Genomic DNA, 18,166 nt, shown 5'->3' with positions numbered 1-18,166 from the left:
TTAAATGAGGTAGGCACAGAAAATCCCTCAGCACTATTTGCAGAGATTCTCCCAGAGACCTGGATAATATTTCTCTCTCAACCTGTAGTGCCAGCACAGCTGATCTGTTTCATTTCCTTTTGTGGGATTCTGCTGTGCTCAAATTGCTTGATGGGTTTTCCTCATCACAGGAGTGCCCACACTTCATTGGCTATAAAACATTTTGGGGATTGCTTCAAGAAAATGGAAATGCACCAGTGACAAAGACAACCATTTTGGGAATCCTAACTTTTACATCAGTCCTTGTGGCTTGAAGATGCCACATTTCAGCAGGCAATAAAATCCAGCTGGCCCCTTATTCTGGGGTATTAGCCATCGACACTCAGATTTCAACTTTTGCAAGTGATAAGAACTCAGTGCGAAACGGACATGAGCACAATATTCCTGAGCTTCAATCTGGTTTCACAAATGGTGGACAACTCTACATGGTAAGTCTTTGTTTAATTACAGGATACCTGAATTCCCTTAAGAATGTATTGCGGTCTGACATTTAAATTTTTAATCCTGAATAATCTCTTTTAAACAATAAATATCTAATCAAATACTGGGAAGACCAAAGCCTCCTTTCAAGTAGGGAATTTGGAAATCAACTATTTTCCCATCCAGTGCTCAGTGATGAGCGAGCCAGTAGAAACTAAAAATAAATGCCCACGTTTCGATTTGTCATTAACTTACAGGAAAACCTGTTTGAATAAGTTGCTCTCTCTTTAATCAACAACACTAGCATTACTTTAAACTCTCTTTATTGCATACTATCTTTTCCCACGTTAATGCAGCATGGCTTCTAAGTTGCACGATCTTCCTGCACTTGTTTTCTTTGCCTTCAGCACTTTGCAGAGCACTTGGACCAGGTGTCTCCGCCCCAGCTCAGGCTTCCCATGGTTACATGTCAATAACTTGCCAAAGGAAGGTGCTGTATATGTAGTCACCAACACCTGCCTGTGACTGCAAAATATACACTTCCTTTTTGTAATGATTTCTGTTAAAAAAACAGCATCCTGATTCATATACTTCCCTGGTTCTCTAACGCCAAGAAAACATCATCTAATCTTTGTGTGCAGTACACCACAAAAAGAACCAGGCAAGACTTGTCAGGCTAGTCTTTCTTACAGATCAACAAATCTTTACTTTAGATTTGTATGTTAGGTCTGACAGCATTTTACTTGCATCCTTCCCAAATCTTTGGGTTGGTGAAATAGTTGCCCTTTGGTCTACTTCCTTCCATACCTGCAACAACAATAACTGGAAACCAGGGGGAATTAGTCCAACTCTTACTACCTCAATGAGCACTTCCAGTCACTCCCCTTCAATTCTGCAGTTCCTTAATCTAGAAGCTGAACTACAAAATTACAATGTTCACAGTTTAGCAGCACGATTGTAGGGGATTAGCTGGATACCTGGCACTGTAAGTAGGTCCTGCCACTCCACTGGACAGCTCACTTCACCCTGTATTGCACTACTCCTGAAATCAGTACATGTTAAAAGTACAAGAAAAATTAAGATATTTATTAGTCACATGTACATCGAAACACACAGTGAAATGAGTCTTTTTGTGTTACTGGGAACTGGCTGGAGGCAGCCCACAAGTGTCGCCACTCTTCCAGCGCCAACATAGCATGCCCACAACTTCCTAACCCATACATCTTTGGAATGTGGGTGGAAACCATGTTAATTCTTTCATCACACTCACATGTCTATTTTCTGGTTAAAAGCAACGATAAAATGGTGTGGAAAAAGGGAGAAGGGCAAGAGAGAGGAGGGAGAGTGTTGCATGTATGCAGCATCTTTCCTGACCTCAGGGTGTCCCTGTCAATTTTCTTTTAAAGAGATGATTGATTTTTCTTCATAGTTTTTCAAAAAGAAATGTTCCTTAGTTTATGATGAGCCCCAAAGAAAGTCTTCAACGAGGAGAATCATTCAATTCTACTAATAGCTGACAGTCTGGGCAGTGGAGATAAGACTTTTCACCTTGCTTTTGGTAGATTTATAACATGTGCAGGCAAGATTCCCTGTGAATCTGCTATGGAAAATTCTCAGACTATCCATTTAAGATGAAGGGTGGCACAGCAGGTAGTGTTGCTGCTTCACAGCTCCAGTGACTTAGATTTATTCCTGACATCCTGCTTTCACTGTGGAGTTTGCACAGTCTCCCTAAAACTGCAGGTTTCCCCTGGATGCTCCAGTAATTAATTGATTATTGTGAATTGCCACTCGTGTGGGTGGATAACAGCAGAATATGGGGTGGGTAGGTGTTTGTGGGAAGAAGAGGTTGGGCACAGGAGTTGGTAGTTTTTGAGCAGAAGTAACAAGGAAATAAGGGCAGTGGGATTGATGGGTGTGTGCTCCAAAAGCTGGCACAAACTCAATGGGCTGAATGGCTCCCTTCTGTGTCATACAGAAATATGATAAAATATTTGGAGGTTTTTGCACAGTGCTTACCCAATGCTTCTTCCAGCCCTTCCAGCAGGCTAGATGCCTACTAGACAGCTGGCTGCTTCAGTGTGCACAGGGGGAGCTCACAGCAGGCATTTTCAGACCTTGTTAAAAACAAATTCAGAATAATTATACGGCACCTTTCCTGAACTCAGGTTTAAAGCACCCTAACTAAAAATGTACTTTTGATATGGACTAACTGTTGAAATGTATTAAATGAGGCAAATGATTTGTGCAGACAAGCAGCGATCAATAAAGTGATGACGGTTGAGAAAAATATATCGCCCAGGGCACCAGTACTTATCCAAAATGGCAAAAGGGGAAATGGACAAGTCAATGTCGCCTAAACGACACCACCTCCAAAACTGTGGCATTCCCAATGGTCGGAATTTGTGCTTTTTCTTTCTGTTGCACTTTACCAGAGTAGCAGATGGACTTGGCTCTCCTTCAAGTAAAGGCCTCCATAACCTAACTTGCATTGCAAGTTGTGAGATGTGACTGACTACTCCAGCACCAACAAGGACAAAGCCAGAGATGAAAAATTAGAACAAAACTTGTACTTCAATTCCCACTGGCAGGACAGCATTGGTCCCGCTGACCAGGTGCAGAACTGGCTGTGGCATGTGACAGACTCAGAGGACTTACTTATAAAATAAGTTACTCCTCAAGAATTGCTCCTGTGTAAAGATATTGGCAAAGAAATGCTCCTGGAAATGCATCTACAGCTCAAAGCATTTCTCTCCCTCTTTACAAGTCATCCTGAGTGCCAGGATCACACATCCACTTCCCTTATAAAAAGGAGATATAATGGAGACTTTAAAAGTGCAATAACCCTATAAGAGCAAAGTGGGGGAAGAAGTTCTTACATGCTCCAACCCAAATAGGTTCTGGAGAATGAGGAAGGCAGAGTGGAGCAAGTGTAAGTGGGCTTGTATTTAGGGAATGGTGCTCAAAGATTCAACTGACTTTGGATCTAGAGTGCGATGGAGCTGGTGTGGGTTCAAATGAATTACCACTTAGCCACACTTTGGAAACTCCCAAAGGTATCAGTAATGAAATTCTCTGTCCAATCAACACAACAAACCTGAGAGACATTAAAGATCCGTTTGCACTGGAAAGGGGGAGGTCGGTGGGTCTTGCCATTAAATATCAGGTTCCCTACTGTGATTAAAACACGGCATTAGCTGGATTGTCACGGCCCCATTTAATAGTACTAGCATCAAATCAGAGTTCCATCAGGATTAATGATACAATCTGCATACTCCAGTGTGCAGGGACAACGCAAACACTGAAGCTCTAACCAATTTGTCAAACAGCATGAGTCATATTTAACTGTACTCTGCGCTTCACACATGAAATTAGAAGCGAATCAGCACATGCAGTGCTACAAAAAATGGCACTTCGTACCCAGTTTCATGGTCCATCTTTGAAGGAAATAATCCAGCCACTTAAAAGGGTGTTCTAATATATCACTACGATCACGTCTTTTGGTAAACTCTGATAATCCAAAATCCAGGTGCACATATTTTGCTGAAGACACAACATACACAACTAAATTATGGTTATGTAGATTCAATTTGGAAAAGAGATAAAAAGTTGAATAGCAAAGCTAATGCAAGAAATTGCACATAACTACACTGTATTTAAACATAGCCCGAAATGTGCAGATGTAACAAAGGCAAAGTTGTCAGGATTCACTCTAATTATTAAGAACTTCTAGCACCCATACGTGCCTAGTTAAGCACAGGAGATGTCTGGAATATCCTGTTCCTTCATTGAATATGCCTTTACATAAGTGCACTGTTGTGATTTTCCAGATACATTCATCACTACATCTGGCTTAATGTGAACTTCAATGTCATATGCACCATTCAAAGCCCAGCTGAGTTAAGTGTAACTGAATTTTTTAATGGCACACTATGATTACTGGTGAGCAATCTCCCATGCCCTGAAGTCCCATTTACTCTATTCCATAATTAAAAATTCCACTGATATTCATATTTGTTTTTTTCAAAGATCATAAACTGTTGTAACTTCCTGATTTGCCATCAGCGAGAATTATCATTCAGCCTACATGGTGACGTCATGGTAAACACAGATCAATTTTGCCAGACTAAATTTTGGAGCAGGGAAAATTCACACCACATTTCTCTGCATCCCAGATTTTTTGAGGTTAGGGCAAATATCATGGTTGGCATAATTCAGACTAATGTGGATTCCCAAATTTGAAATTTAAGTCTAAATCTTAAAAAAAAGCATACAATTTTGAAATCAAGGTGCTGTCTACTTTTCAGGTGAATGACATGAACTCTAGGGTGTCCCAGTCAACGTTCCTCCACTCAAAATAACAAATGAAAGTTACAATGATAATTCTTCTTACTGTTGTTTCTGGGGAAGTTGCTGAATAAAAAACTAGCTTCTGGGCTTAGCAAAAGTAACTGGATTTCAAAAACAATTTTGCATTTCTTTTTGTGATTCTCTATCTCAATATTTGCTCTTCTTAACAAATATCATAATATGTGCAAGTCTTCCTTTCTTTCAGTACATTGGATTAAGACAGACAACTAAACTGTCCCATTGCCAATGAAAACTAGGTTGTTATTATCCTCACCGAAAGAAAATAAACAAACCAAGCCAAGAACGAACTTTAAAAACATTATTAGTTACTGATCGAGTGGTGAATGGAAATTCTTGAAGAAAAGATCGTTCCATATTTTGTTAAATCCTTTGAACTGACTGAAGCCAAGCCTATTTTATTGAACAATTTATCACCATTTTATTAATTTGAATTATGTGGTGGTTCTGCAACCACAACAAATTTAAATTAAGGCTGTCTTCCTTGCCCAAAACTGTAATAAAATTATAAGCACTTATTTATATTTGTATGCAGAGATAATTTGTTTCTATTCAACAGTATATCGCTCATTTGAATTAGTTCTTGATGGCAAGCTGACCTCAACAAACACAATTCTCCAAAAGTACATACAGCTAACAAAACTTCTCAGAATGCACATTGATACTTTTATCTGACTCCATTCAATTTTGAACGGCAACAAAAGCAGCTACTGAGAAGTGAATTGTAGGAAACAGTAAAGCGGCAAAAGCACAAAGTGAGAATGTGGCATTTCTCCCCAACATTACTGGTCCCATTTACCTATTCTAACAAATATGTCTACCATGAACAGGATGAAAGCACTTATTTAAATAGAAATAAGGAAAATAGGAGCATAAGTACGTCATACGGTCTTTCAATAAGATCATGGCTGCTGATCCTTCATCTCAATATTTGCTCCTGTTAACAACTATCACATGAAGATGGTGCAGGTTTCAATCCAGAGACAGACATGGAACTTTGAACTTGTGCAGAGCACTTGTGCTTATAACAGAAAAGCTGAAAGCCTGCACATGATTCAGCAGAGAGGAATAGGCAAATGGGTTTGAGTTGCTTTTTCACAGTATACCAGTTTCCTCAGGAGATGGTTACCCGAGTTTCACAAACATGACACAAGACTTCTCATTGCCTGAATAAAATCTACTCAGGAAGCAGCTGCACAAAACAGCATCAACTATTTAGGCATTATGGAACTGCAATGTTTAAAAGGAGTTACCACACTGTGAATCAATGCAAGATCTACAGGGATAATATATCATCTGTACTGCACTATCAGCTGTAGTGAAGTTCATCATGCCCTCTCCAATTAGGCATTCACAAGTCACTGCAGAGATCAATCATCAGCCCACCCAACAGTTATTTATGATAAATCTCAGCCCATTTTCTCCTACACATTCCAGCAACAATGGAAACTATTCGTGTTATCATGTTCCTTGTTTCTTGAAGGCAGAAACATCATTGACTAAGTATGCAGCATTCATATCTCCACAGACTATCCCAGGAAAGGATGCTAGTCCATCAATGTTCAAAACATAGAAGTTAAACATTCAGAACCACTCAGCCTAATGGTTCATGTCAATTTACCTCCCACATGAGCAAATTCTTGGGACTGTGCCGACATAAAAGTCCCCTAACCGTGTTGATGAGCAGAGGGATCTTGGGGTCCAAGTTCATAGCTCCCTGAAAGTGGCTACACAGGTTGGATAGGGCAGTAAAGAAGGCATATGGCATGCTTGCCTTCATCAGTCGAGGCACTGCGTTCAAGAGTCAGGAAGTTATGCCGCAGCTTTATGAAACTTTAGTTAGGCTGCATCTGGAATATTGCATTCCATTCTGGTTGCCTCATTATGGGAAGGATATCAAGGCTTTGGAGAGGGTGCAGAAGATGTTTACCAAAATGCTGCCTGAATTAGAGGACGTGCGCTATGAGGATAGGTTGGACAAACTTGGGTTGTTTTCTCTGGAGCGGCAGAGGCTGAGGGGAGATCTGATAGAGGTTTATAAGATTATGAGAGGCACAGATAGAGTAGATAGCCAGTATCTTTTCCCCAGGGTTGAAATGTCTAATACCAGAGGGCATGCATTTAAGTTGAGAGGGGGAAAGTTCAAGGAAGATGTGTGGGGCAAGTCTTTTTTAAACGCAGAGTGGTGGGTGGCCGGAATGCGCTGCCTGGGGTGGTGGTGGAGGCAAATACGATAGAGGTGTTCAAGAGGCTCTTAGATAGGCACATGAATGTGAGGGAAATGGTAAGATATGGACATTGTGTAGGCAGAAGGGATTAGTTTAGTTGGGCATTTTTTTTTACTAATGTAATTGGTTCGGCACAACACTGTTGGGAGAAGGGCCTGTTCCTGTGCTGTACTGTTCTGTTCTAACTGACTTAGAAGTCCTGCCAAATCCTGAGAAAATATTTTTGTGCTACATTCACTTGAGTATTTTACTACCGTAAAATCCAGAACTCAGAATCTCAACAAACTGTTGCTAAGGCTAAGCCTTAACTAAACCTTCATGTTGAGGTTTTTATTGAGGTCTGACCACAAGAACCCTTGAAATCACCAGAACGCAGCCACTGAAATTCAATACTTTTCCTCAAATTTTCAGTGATGTCGTTGATGCAGCTTGTTATGAGCCACAAAAAGAGTACTCTCTGATACATAATTAATGTAAACCTGCAAACAATTACATTAACTGTGTCATATTAATTAAACAAAATACATTTTACAAACCAAAACCTCCTCATTCATATTAATCAAATTCATTGCAAGTGGAAAAGAATTCCAAAACAAGAATTCCATCTAGTCCAGAGTATCCCCTTTCCTGTTATTTCAGGTGTTTATTTGCTTCCACAGATACCATAAAATGGTATACAGACTGCATGCTCGATCACTTATACGGAAGTTGCCACTTTGCATACATCAAAGGCAGACTGTTTAAATTTAACTCCAAGTGTTTAAAGATCAATACATATTTGATGTTAATTCAGCCGAGTGCAGGTGCCAATGGATCAAGCAAGCTCGTAACCCTAATTCACATTCATAAATTTTATGCTGAAAACATTCCTTGAACATTTCCTTTTAATTATTTACATACAAGATGAAAAATTTTCTGTTTGACACATTCTATGTGCACAAACTTCACTTCCTGTGGTCACATTATTTATATCAACAAGCGGTTTCCCACAAGGGCTGATGACAGCCAAGTTTACCCCACCACCTTCTCTTTTGAACCTTGCACTGTCTCTACATCACCAGACTTTTTGTCCAACACCTCAGACCAGATGAGCAGAAGTATTGTCCAAGTAAAAACTGGGAAGACCTAAGGTATCATCTTCACTTATTTCAAATTACTTCCCTAGATACTGCCTCCACTCCATCTGACACTGAACCTGACCACTCACAGCCTTTTTTCTTTTCTTTGAGTTTCAGATCTCATACCCATACTATCGCTGAAGTCACCTGTTCCATCTGCATAAGGTCATACAGCTCTGGTGTTGTCTGTGCAGTTGAAACCCTCATCCCATGCCTTTTCCACTCCAGACTTGACTACTCCAGTGCACTCCTGTCTGGCTTCCCTCTTAAGACACTGTGGAAATGTGAAGTAATCTAAAACTCATCTCCTATCGTTTCTATGGTATCACCAGGACATTAAAGGTTGAATCCACTGAGGCAACATAATCAATTTCACGTGTGCACTAGTGTTACATGTGTATTGGTGGAAAAGAAAATTTTGAAGATTATTGGTCAAATGCATTGTACAGAAATCTACCAAAGCCATGTACACGGTGCAACATGAGATTACATTTCCTAGAATTCCTTATAAAAAGTAACATCTAGATGCAGATAACTCACTAATACAAGTCAGTCTCTGGTAGACAAGTCAAATATAACAGCAGCCACATTAACCTGGTGTTACTTAACAGCTCTCTGGTTTCCTTTAAAAATTTTGGGGAAAATATTGAATTTGTATACTTTACATGTGAAACAATATATGGATTTCTAAAACAGGAACGGTAGCCTTGCACTTTGCAGAATACCAGAATTCCTGCTGTAACAGAACAAATGAAACGTGTCCAGCAATGTCACAGACTCACTTTGCTGACAAATACATCACCAGCAGAAAAAGCATCCGCAACTTGTTACAATGTTCCCACGCGATTTGTCAATAATCAACAATGGTAATATTGAAAATCAACAAGTGTGAATAAGTATATCAATGACCAAAACAATTACTTTTGCATGTTTGAACAAACAAATAAGAATCAGTTTTTTTAACTTACTTATCCTAAAAAAGAGAATTCAAAATAAAAATAATATTCAGTATACAAAAATGAAGAGAAAAAGCAGTGCATCTTCCACTTCACCTGTTTGTATATTACAAAAAAAATGAATTGCATGGCCATTTACCTTGTTTGAGCACTTGGGTTTGGGCAGGCAGTGAATCAAATCTTCTGCTGCGAACACACATAAGCTTTTCAACCCGCTCTTCAGTAATATCCAATGGGCTAGGCAGCTTGTGGCACACCATTGCTATTGTACTGTGTTAAGGAATATAAAGCATACCACTGGATACATCTGGATAGCTCCATATCCAAGAAATAGATTTTTTTTATCCTGTTAACTATTTCACTTTGTCACAATTCATAACTATTACTTTAGTTTCACAGAAAAGCCCATCATTAATCTCTTTTGTTTTTGTTACATTAATGGCACCTTAAATGTTGGATACCAACTATCGTCCAGTATTGTGCATGGTCAAAACCTACACATGATTATTTAATCAAAATAACATTTTTCCCTTTCGAAAGATACATTTTTCCTGCAGTTTTATGGAGCTTTTCAAAGGAATCATGGATGTTATTCCACTGCCTTTGCACCATCCACATTTTCCTTAGCCAAAGGGCAGTCACACTTAATTTTGTTGAAGAAAAATCTTGTAGGTCTGGAATATAATCATGCTTTTCTAAAGCTGTCTGTTCCAGCTTGCATTTTGCACCATAAATGTCCAATGTCCCCAAAATGAGACTTCCGGTGATTCATTTTATCCTTTTCTCCATCTCCTGACAACGTAACTAACAAATTATCAGACACACCTAAACCACTTGACTTTATTAGAGCAATAACTCTAATTCTTCTAAAAAGTGATTTTTTCAAAAATATACTTATAAAATTTGCAAGATGCATAGTATATTCATATGCCACCATTCACAAAACAAGACAACATTCCAATTACTTACATGATTTATTTTATATCAGCATGACATCACTTTGTCTTTTAAATAATTTCCATGACAGACAGGCTGAAAGGGCTTTACTGGGGTTCTGGCCCATCAGTATTCAGTGATGGATGGGCCTTAAACTGTTACTCTTCCCCTTCGAGCTTTTGTGGAGACCACACAACAATTCAGTATGTCCTTTAGCATGTTGTCCCAGACCATGAAATGTGCCAGTCTGTAGCATTTGGTCATGGACAGTTCCTGGCACTGGAAGTCCAGCAGGTTTCTGGCACACCAAAGGCCGTCTTTCACCGAGATGATAATCTTCCAGCAGCAGTTGGTGTTTGTCTCAGTCTATATCCCTGGGAACAGCCTCCAGAGCTCAGAGTCCTGTTATGCAGCTGTTCAGGATGAACCTCAATATATTAAGTCCAGTGCATCCCTTTCCAAACTTTAATAGCAAACACACATTTCAGAAGATGGATGACAATTCCATCCTCTGCACAGTATATGGTGGTCTTGCAGCTCCAATGATGCATGAAGAATCTGATAGACAGCTTTCTTACCACCAAAGTGTTGGTGCTTATTCGAAAGGTCTGAATATCGGCATTCTTTCAAATGACTTGACAGTCTGCTCAGGGGACCAGCCAACAGGATCCACCAAGCAAGTGAAAATAAAAAACTGGAGATGCTGGAAATCGAAAGTGAAAACAGAAAATACCGAAAATACTCAGCAGGTTCAGGCCACGTATGTGGGAAGTGAAACAAAGCTAACATTTCAAGTTGAAGACCCTTCGTCAGAACGGACGAAGGGTCTTCAACCTGAAATGTTAGCTGTACTTCTCTTCCCATAGATGCAGCTGGACAGAATCCACCATCTCATTTTCCAACAGGTCCTGCGGAAAATTCTGTGCAGACCTTAGCCTGATTGACTTGTGATCAATCCTGCACAAACTTTCACAAAACAGGTTGGCAATACTGCACCCAAATAGAAGATTTTGTGGCAACATGATCAGTATCATCCTTTGCAACACCAGGGACAGATTAAAAAGTGTGTGTAGTGACTTGTTGTTTGCATACCCAGGGTCTATGAAAAGCTTGATGCAACCACACACAAGGTAGCCATTAGGATAAAGGTCATGCTAGGTACACTTCTCCCCGCATTCTCTGGAGAAATGTGCATGGCATATCTTCCAAACACACACTAACAAGGCAGTAGAGAAACAGCAACTTTGCCCAATTCCAGATTGGATTAGGAAGCTTTCCATTTCCCACCCATTAAGTAGGACTGTGTTACTGAATCTGTGTAGAATAGCCACATTCAATTGCTGATTGCTCATCCACACCCCATTTTGGATGATCATTATGTTTGTGTGTGATATTCTATCACTAGTTTTCTTCTGACCCAAGCCAACTAAGCAACTCTGTCCCACAGCTGATAATCGTACTCCTGAATGGTGCCAAGATGTCAGAAGTCTTCCTGTTGAATACAGCACAAGTCTTGGTGAATCACCTGCTCCAGATCACACTCGACTCAATTAACAGTGACCTTGGAAAGAAACTTGTAACGCACTTTGAGCAGTGAGCGAATACTCACTTCTTCCCCCTCGCACTTCAGCTTATAGATGAGGGAGATGATGTCCTTACCTTGGATTCTAAAATGCTGCCAAATCAAGACAAAGTCCTATAAATTTCCAGCATACCTGCACTGATCCAGTTCCACAAACCCAAGTTTAACTCAGCCAGCAAGCTGGTATTTCCAGGAATTCCATTCATCTTGAAGGAGTTCATCCAAAATTAATGGAGGTCATGATTCTGCCACTTCTTGTCATCTAAGACCTCCAGAAAATTCTAAGAGTCTGGTCTTCAGAACATTTGGCCCTGAATACAAGCATTTACAGATTTTTAAATATACCCTTGGTCCTTGGTATTGGTTTATTATCGTCACTTATATCGAGGTACAGTGAAAAACTTGTCTTGCATTCCGATCGTACAGGTCAATTCATTACACAGTGCAGTTACATTGAGTTATTACAAAGTGCATTGAAGCAGTACAGGTTAAAAACAATAACAGTACAGAGTAAAGTGTCACAGCTACAGAGAAAGTGCAGTGCAATAAGGTGCAAGGTCACAACAAGGTAGATCGTGAGTCAGAGTCCATCTCATTGTATATGGGAACCGTTCAATAGTCTTATCACAGTGGGGTAGAAGCTATCCTTAAGTCTGGTGGTATGTGCCCTCAGGCTCCTGTATCTTCTACCCGATGGAAGAGGAGAGAAGAGAGAATGACCCGGGTGCATGGGGTCTTTGATTACGCTGGCTGCTTCACCAAGACAACGAGGGGTAAAGACAGAGTCCAAGGAGCCTAGCTGCAAGATGGCACCAGAGCGTGGCGACACGTTGCAAGTTGCTCTCTACAGATATACCCTGCTGCGAGCCACTCTATTCCTGAAGGCTGCGGATCACAAAGCACATCTCATCCTGCTCACAGAGCAGCCTCTAGATCTGAAGGTGACCTTGGAGGATTGTAGGAACAAGTAGGAACAATGGTCTGAACCTTGTTCCCGGAGGATAAAACATTCCTTTAGTCCAGAAACATTAGTTCATCCCCCATTCTGTTTCCTGGCCACCAACCCATTGAATACATGTGCTGCCACATTCTCTCTTATACCATGTTGCATAATTTGATCTACAATCCTTTAATCCAGAACCTTAGTATGCACTTTTTGTAAATTCACATACACAACATTCACTGCATTCCCCTTACAATATATTCAATTATATTAGCTTGAGCCCAAAACTGCCTGGATATATTTTTAAACATCAAAAACTTGGAATTTAAACAAACTTCTCTTTTATCAAATATATAAACAGAAAATACTCATGAAGTCAGGCAATATTTGCAGAGACGAAAACAGATCTTTAAGTATTTTGTTTTTGTTTCAGATTTCCAGCATCTCCTGCATTGTTGCTTACCCTTTTTTAAAACTCACATATCAATATAAAGTAACAAGGGTGCTATTGACTGAGGTGTATCATTTTTAAAAAATATTTTTTTACGATATGCATGAACTACTGCAATCTCAGCATCGTGTACACAAAGTTTGTGTGCACCATAAGATACTCATCCTCACATTCCAAAGCATCAAAAGGCCATGCTCAAGCATCTAACATTCAACTTTTGACTACCCTTGACCCTATCCCTACCCCTACTGACAGTTTCAATCACACCAGTGTATGAGCAATGTTATGTTATTTTAGAATCCAAATGTCCAAAGAAAATAATTGTCTTCTTTCAAACTAATTATGTGTTAACATGTTAAGTCTAGCAATTAACCCACATACGCTGCAGCCTGACAAATCAAGGAATACACTTCTTGAAACACTCTTGAGGCATCAGAAGACCATTGTTTGATCATTTTACATCCTGAAAGATTTCATCACTGGACCTTTGCATGTGAATGATCAGTGGAAGGATAGTCATCTTCAGTTTTAGTTAGATACTGCTTTTATTCCTGAACTATAAAATATGACCAAAGGCTCAATATTTCTTTGTCAAGGTAAATAAATGGAGGTATAAAATTTGAAATTCATCCACTGAATGGAACATAGTCAGTGAAGTCAAAGAATGAAAGCAGTTGCACAGATTCAAGAGCTTGACATTTTCAAAGTTTCAGATCCCAGCTTTTTTTGCCGTTATAATAATCAAGGCTCTATTTACTGATAGCTATTTTAAAATGTGGATCTCCATCATAATAGATACGAATTATAAATCTCATGTTTGTAAACTATTCGAATCAATTTAATTAAATGCATGAGACACAGTGTAAGTGGAAATTAACTTTTTTTTAGTACTACACAGGTGCCTCCCTCTTATGTGTTGACTTTGGAAATAGTGTATTTTATTCTTACCAGCCAGTTACAAAATACTGCCAAAGATAGTCAAGGGATCAGGTTTGATTGATTCATTCAATGTTACTTTGTGGTTTTGCAGTTTAAATGATTTTTTCCCCCCCAAAGGATTTATTTCAGTTAGGGGCTTGTGTTATACAGATGAATTCACAAACATTATTACAATCACTAACAATTTAACCAATTGTTAAATTATTTAAACTATTCTTGTTAAATATTGAAGTCCAATAAAACATTACATAATCAAAGAAGGATACACAACACAGCCTGAGATATGGGAAGCCACTGAGTGCAGATGGCATTGAGATGTACTCTAGGATCTGTGTGTCGCGAATCACGAGGTAGAATGGATAGACCCAGTGAATTTACTATCTTGTTAATCTTCTCTTTGTCCCTGGAAACCAAGACAAAAGATTACTATTTCTTCACATATGCTCAAGACAGTTACATTCATTCTTAAAGGTATATTCAGAGGTATGTTCAAGAATTCTCATTTTATGGAAAATACAAAATTAAAGCTAATCATAGAGAATATACATTTACAAAACATAAAATTTGCATTTCATGCTTAGCATTGTGCTGAAATCAGAATATTTCAGGTTTTGGCATTTAACAATGCCACATAATTGAGCAAATGAGCTCAATGTGCTGTTGAGGCCTTTGGAGATTTAGATAATTAAATAATTTCAGGCAGGTTTAGATTTAATTGTTGCCCTTACAAGATGTCAGACCAGAGGGAAAAGCCCTGAAATATAATTCCTGTAGTACTCTGAAATATTTTCATTTAATAACTACATAAGATGGTATTACACTGTTATTATTGAAAATGAGAAATTCTGATTCTACACTAATAAATTTCCTATGAGTGGTCCAACACAAAGTGTTTGTTTTGTTATTTCCTGCAGTTGTATTGCAAAGTAACTGTAACAGTGGTTCTCCCTCTCTGAGGCAATGTTCTGCATGACCTACTAATAATGATTGAAGCTGCAGGCATCACAGACATACAAGTAATAATATTTATTTACCACTTTATAAATCCTGTAAATGTCTTTATTCTTGCCTCAACCAAACATTAATTTATAGTTTACCCATTAAAATGATTTATTTTGCCTCAGGCTGATAGATTTGCTTTAATTTCAGATTCAAATAGTAAATAGTTCCTTCCCTTGACCTAGCTAGCATTATCTATGACTATTCCAGAGTCTCCAAGAATGAAAGACTTCTGTCCTGCATGTACAATTTTAGGAACAGTTATTGGGGTAAAATAAATTACTTAATCAATTGTATATTAATTTCACTACTGTTGTTTATCATAGAATTGCAGGCAGCTATATACAGGACAGAAATCAGCTGTGCCTGGGAGGGAGCTGATCTAGTATTTAAACAAGTAATTAAACCAAATCCACCGGTAGTGGAGCAACACAAACAAAATGCTGGAGGAACGCAGCAGGTCTCTCGTGCCACCAGTGGTGGAAATGTGAGGAAAAAATATATACTTTATGGTGCCCAGATTTCAAATTTTGCAGTAAAAGTTTTAAAGGCAGTATTAACAGAAACAACAAAATCACATTGCCCTAGTGCCTGAAGATTTTAAAATAACTGAAGTGGAAAATTGCATCTAAGCACACATGCACTAAACTCTTTCACCCAGGCAGTATAAAAAGAGTACTGCCTGGGTTAAGCCCAAACTCTGTAAACATACCCGAGAGCCGACTTCTGTTGCAGCAGTTGGCAGCTTTTCTCAAATTCAAACCAAAAATAAAGAATCATTTGAAAGGTTCACACAATAATGCCACTATAGGAATGCATAGACGTTCACAGTCATGGTCATTCACTTTGAATTAGTCTGGATAATGATTTGGAGGAACTTGGACCAGAACAAAATTACTGGCAGCAACAGCCTTTATCTTTGCTTGGCCTCTCTGCATCAACCTTTTGGCCCATCTAAATTACCAGGATTATACAAACAAATGGGAGTTACTCAACAATATGTACAAGCAAGCCATGCTAAATGTTGCCAGAGGCTTCTGCTCTTACCTTTTATGTTATGTTCAGGTGTAGTTCTTGAACTTCAGCACTGAATAATGATCTAAAATCTGAAGTCATGGCTTGAGTGAACAGAACCCTCCAACTATTCAGGAGTAATAAAAATAAAATCTATGCTCTAGCCCAGGCCAAATATAAGTCACCTAAGTTTCGTCTGATCTATCATCGTAAACATAGCAAGAATGAGTTTAAACTCGTTTTCATGGATGCTTATGTTCTTGACCATTTCAGTAAATCTCCAATTTCACAGAGGCTGGGGACAGGAACAAGAGAACAATGCAATGACAAAAGGGAGTTCTAGATTTCTATCCATGATTTCACTGAAGAACTGTTATATCTCTCCAATTTCATCAGCAAGAATTAGAAAACACAAGTTCATATCCTGCACATCATACGAATCTAAAACTTTCTGTAGCACCACACTATTTCTGGGACTTTATTGATATTACATATTATTATGCAGTCAGTACAAGTCAAACTGCCCGATATTTCAAAATTTTAGAATGCAATTTCTATTACAACGATATTTCAGACATGAAAATGCAAAATAATTAAGAATTCTAAGCCCCATGGCATTAGATAGTTTATTACTATGCAGTATTGACCACGAAGTTTTGGTTTTCACTAAGGACTTAGATTAGTGGTTGCCAGTCTACATTACATACTTTTTATTGAAACAGAACAGTTCATTATGAGAACAAGCCTCAAAAATTTCTGTTGTCAGACTCAACCATTATTCTTAACCAGCATAAATAATAGTACAGTTTTTTTTTTACTTTTAGTATCAATGCTTAACAAGGAGCACAAAAATGTCACTGCAAAATACATCTTCTTCACCCTTCTGTAAAATGTCACATGAAACTGTCACTAAGCTCCAAACTGAAACATGAATCCGATTCAACCTTTTATTGCTTTATATATTAACAATGTTATTTGGTTTCTGCATACTTGTATGAACAGCATTCCTTTGAACTAGCCACATACATACAGTGAGATATAATAATTAATAGCTTTTCAGGGTACAGGTCACAAGTGGCCAACAAGAAACCAACTGCTCCAAGTTCCAATCTTAATGTTTACTCTTCCCACTAAAATCAATGCAATTTGTTTGGTGTGCAGCCAAGAAATAGGAAATATAAAATTCTCTCGATTAGGTGATTAACTTGGTGTGTGTGTTTGAACTAGCATGCAAATAAAGTACACACTAAACTGAGATAATTCTGGATTTATGTATGAAATGAGTGCTCATTTTGGGTCATTCTGTTTAACATCTTATCACACTGTTGCTGTATTGTGCTTTTTTTAAAATATGTGGTATCTGAAGGATTTGTCCTAAAATTCCAAAAGTGTAACTTTAATGGAACAGGCATTATTAAAAACATGGGAAAAGTATTACATTAATGGGTAAAATGGTGCACTGCACAAAGCAACCAGAAACTGATCAAATCAGAATGTGCAAGTGGTTGAACTTAAAACAAAATGTGGTGACAGTGAATGCATAAAACTCCAGGCTCTCCTAATTAGAAAACATTCTACATGGTTTTGGCTTCTGAGAGAGTATGTCATAAAAGATGGCAATTATGGGGATTATACTGCTGTTACAGAGCACTGCTGCACTTTAGTAAAGGTTCAAGCTTCTGCATAACTCCACTTTTTCTACCTGTGGTCATATTCAGTCAATTAATAATCACAGAAGAATATGACTTTTACTTTACAGTGTTAGTGTTGAAATTGGTTACCTAAAACAGTGCTTCAACACAAAGGCATTTAGGACTCTTTCCCAGTGCAACATAAGATTTGGCCAGTGACTAGTTTGTAAAAAGACAGGCAATACTCAAATACATTCTGGAATAAAATAAGGCTCTACTCTTGCATTTAGTATCACAACCCTACAACATGGAAGATTTCTACATGTGGTTTTAAGGCACTTACAGATAGCGTTAATGTTCATGAAAGCCACATGATGGTAAAAGAAATATTCCTTACCTTCGGACAACCACAGCTTCGTATAAACTCCAGATGTTTTCCAACACTAATTGCACAAAGAGAGGCTTTTTTCCTTTCGACTGCGACAACATAGAAAACAATCTCAATTAATTGAGAAGGAAGTAAGCTGCTTTAAAAGTTGTCA

At 38.5% G+C, this 18,166-nt stretch overlaps 1 protein-coding gene across 2 annotated transcripts in view; it reads right to left on the bottom strand.

Annotated features, from left to right (window-relative positions):
• Positions 1–18,166, bottom strand: part of efl1 (elongation factor like GTPase 1) — a 214,291-nt gene that overhangs the window by 154,067 nt on the left and 42,058 nt on the right. The window contains exons 9-12 of one of the 2 annotated variants that reach the window (XM_052040660.1): positions 18,022–18,101; positions 15,692–15,724; positions 14,247–14,383; positions 9,269–9,391 (exon numbers count right to left, since the gene is read on the bottom strand). In XM_052040660.1, the coding sequence (XP_051896620.1) occupies positions 9,269–9,391; positions 14,247–14,383; positions 15,692–15,724; positions 18,022–18,101 (373 nt within the window). The remainder of the gene's footprint in view (positions 1–9,268; positions 9,392–14,246; positions 14,384–15,691; positions 15,725–18,021; positions 18,102–18,166) is intronic. The other variant, XM_052040661.1, reaches the window with a different exon arrangement.

The sequence above is a fragment of the Pristis pectinata genome, chromosome 28 (genome assembly GCF_009764475.1).
Source record: "Pristis pectinata isolate sPriPec2 chromosome 28, sPriPec2.1.pri, whole genome shotgun sequence".
In the NCBI taxonomy this organism is placed as follows: domain Eukaryota; kingdom Metazoa; phylum Chordata; class Chondrichthyes; order Rhinopristiformes; family Pristidae; genus Pristis; species Pristis pectinata.
This window is presented reverse-complemented; position numbering and strand designations above follow the sequence as displayed.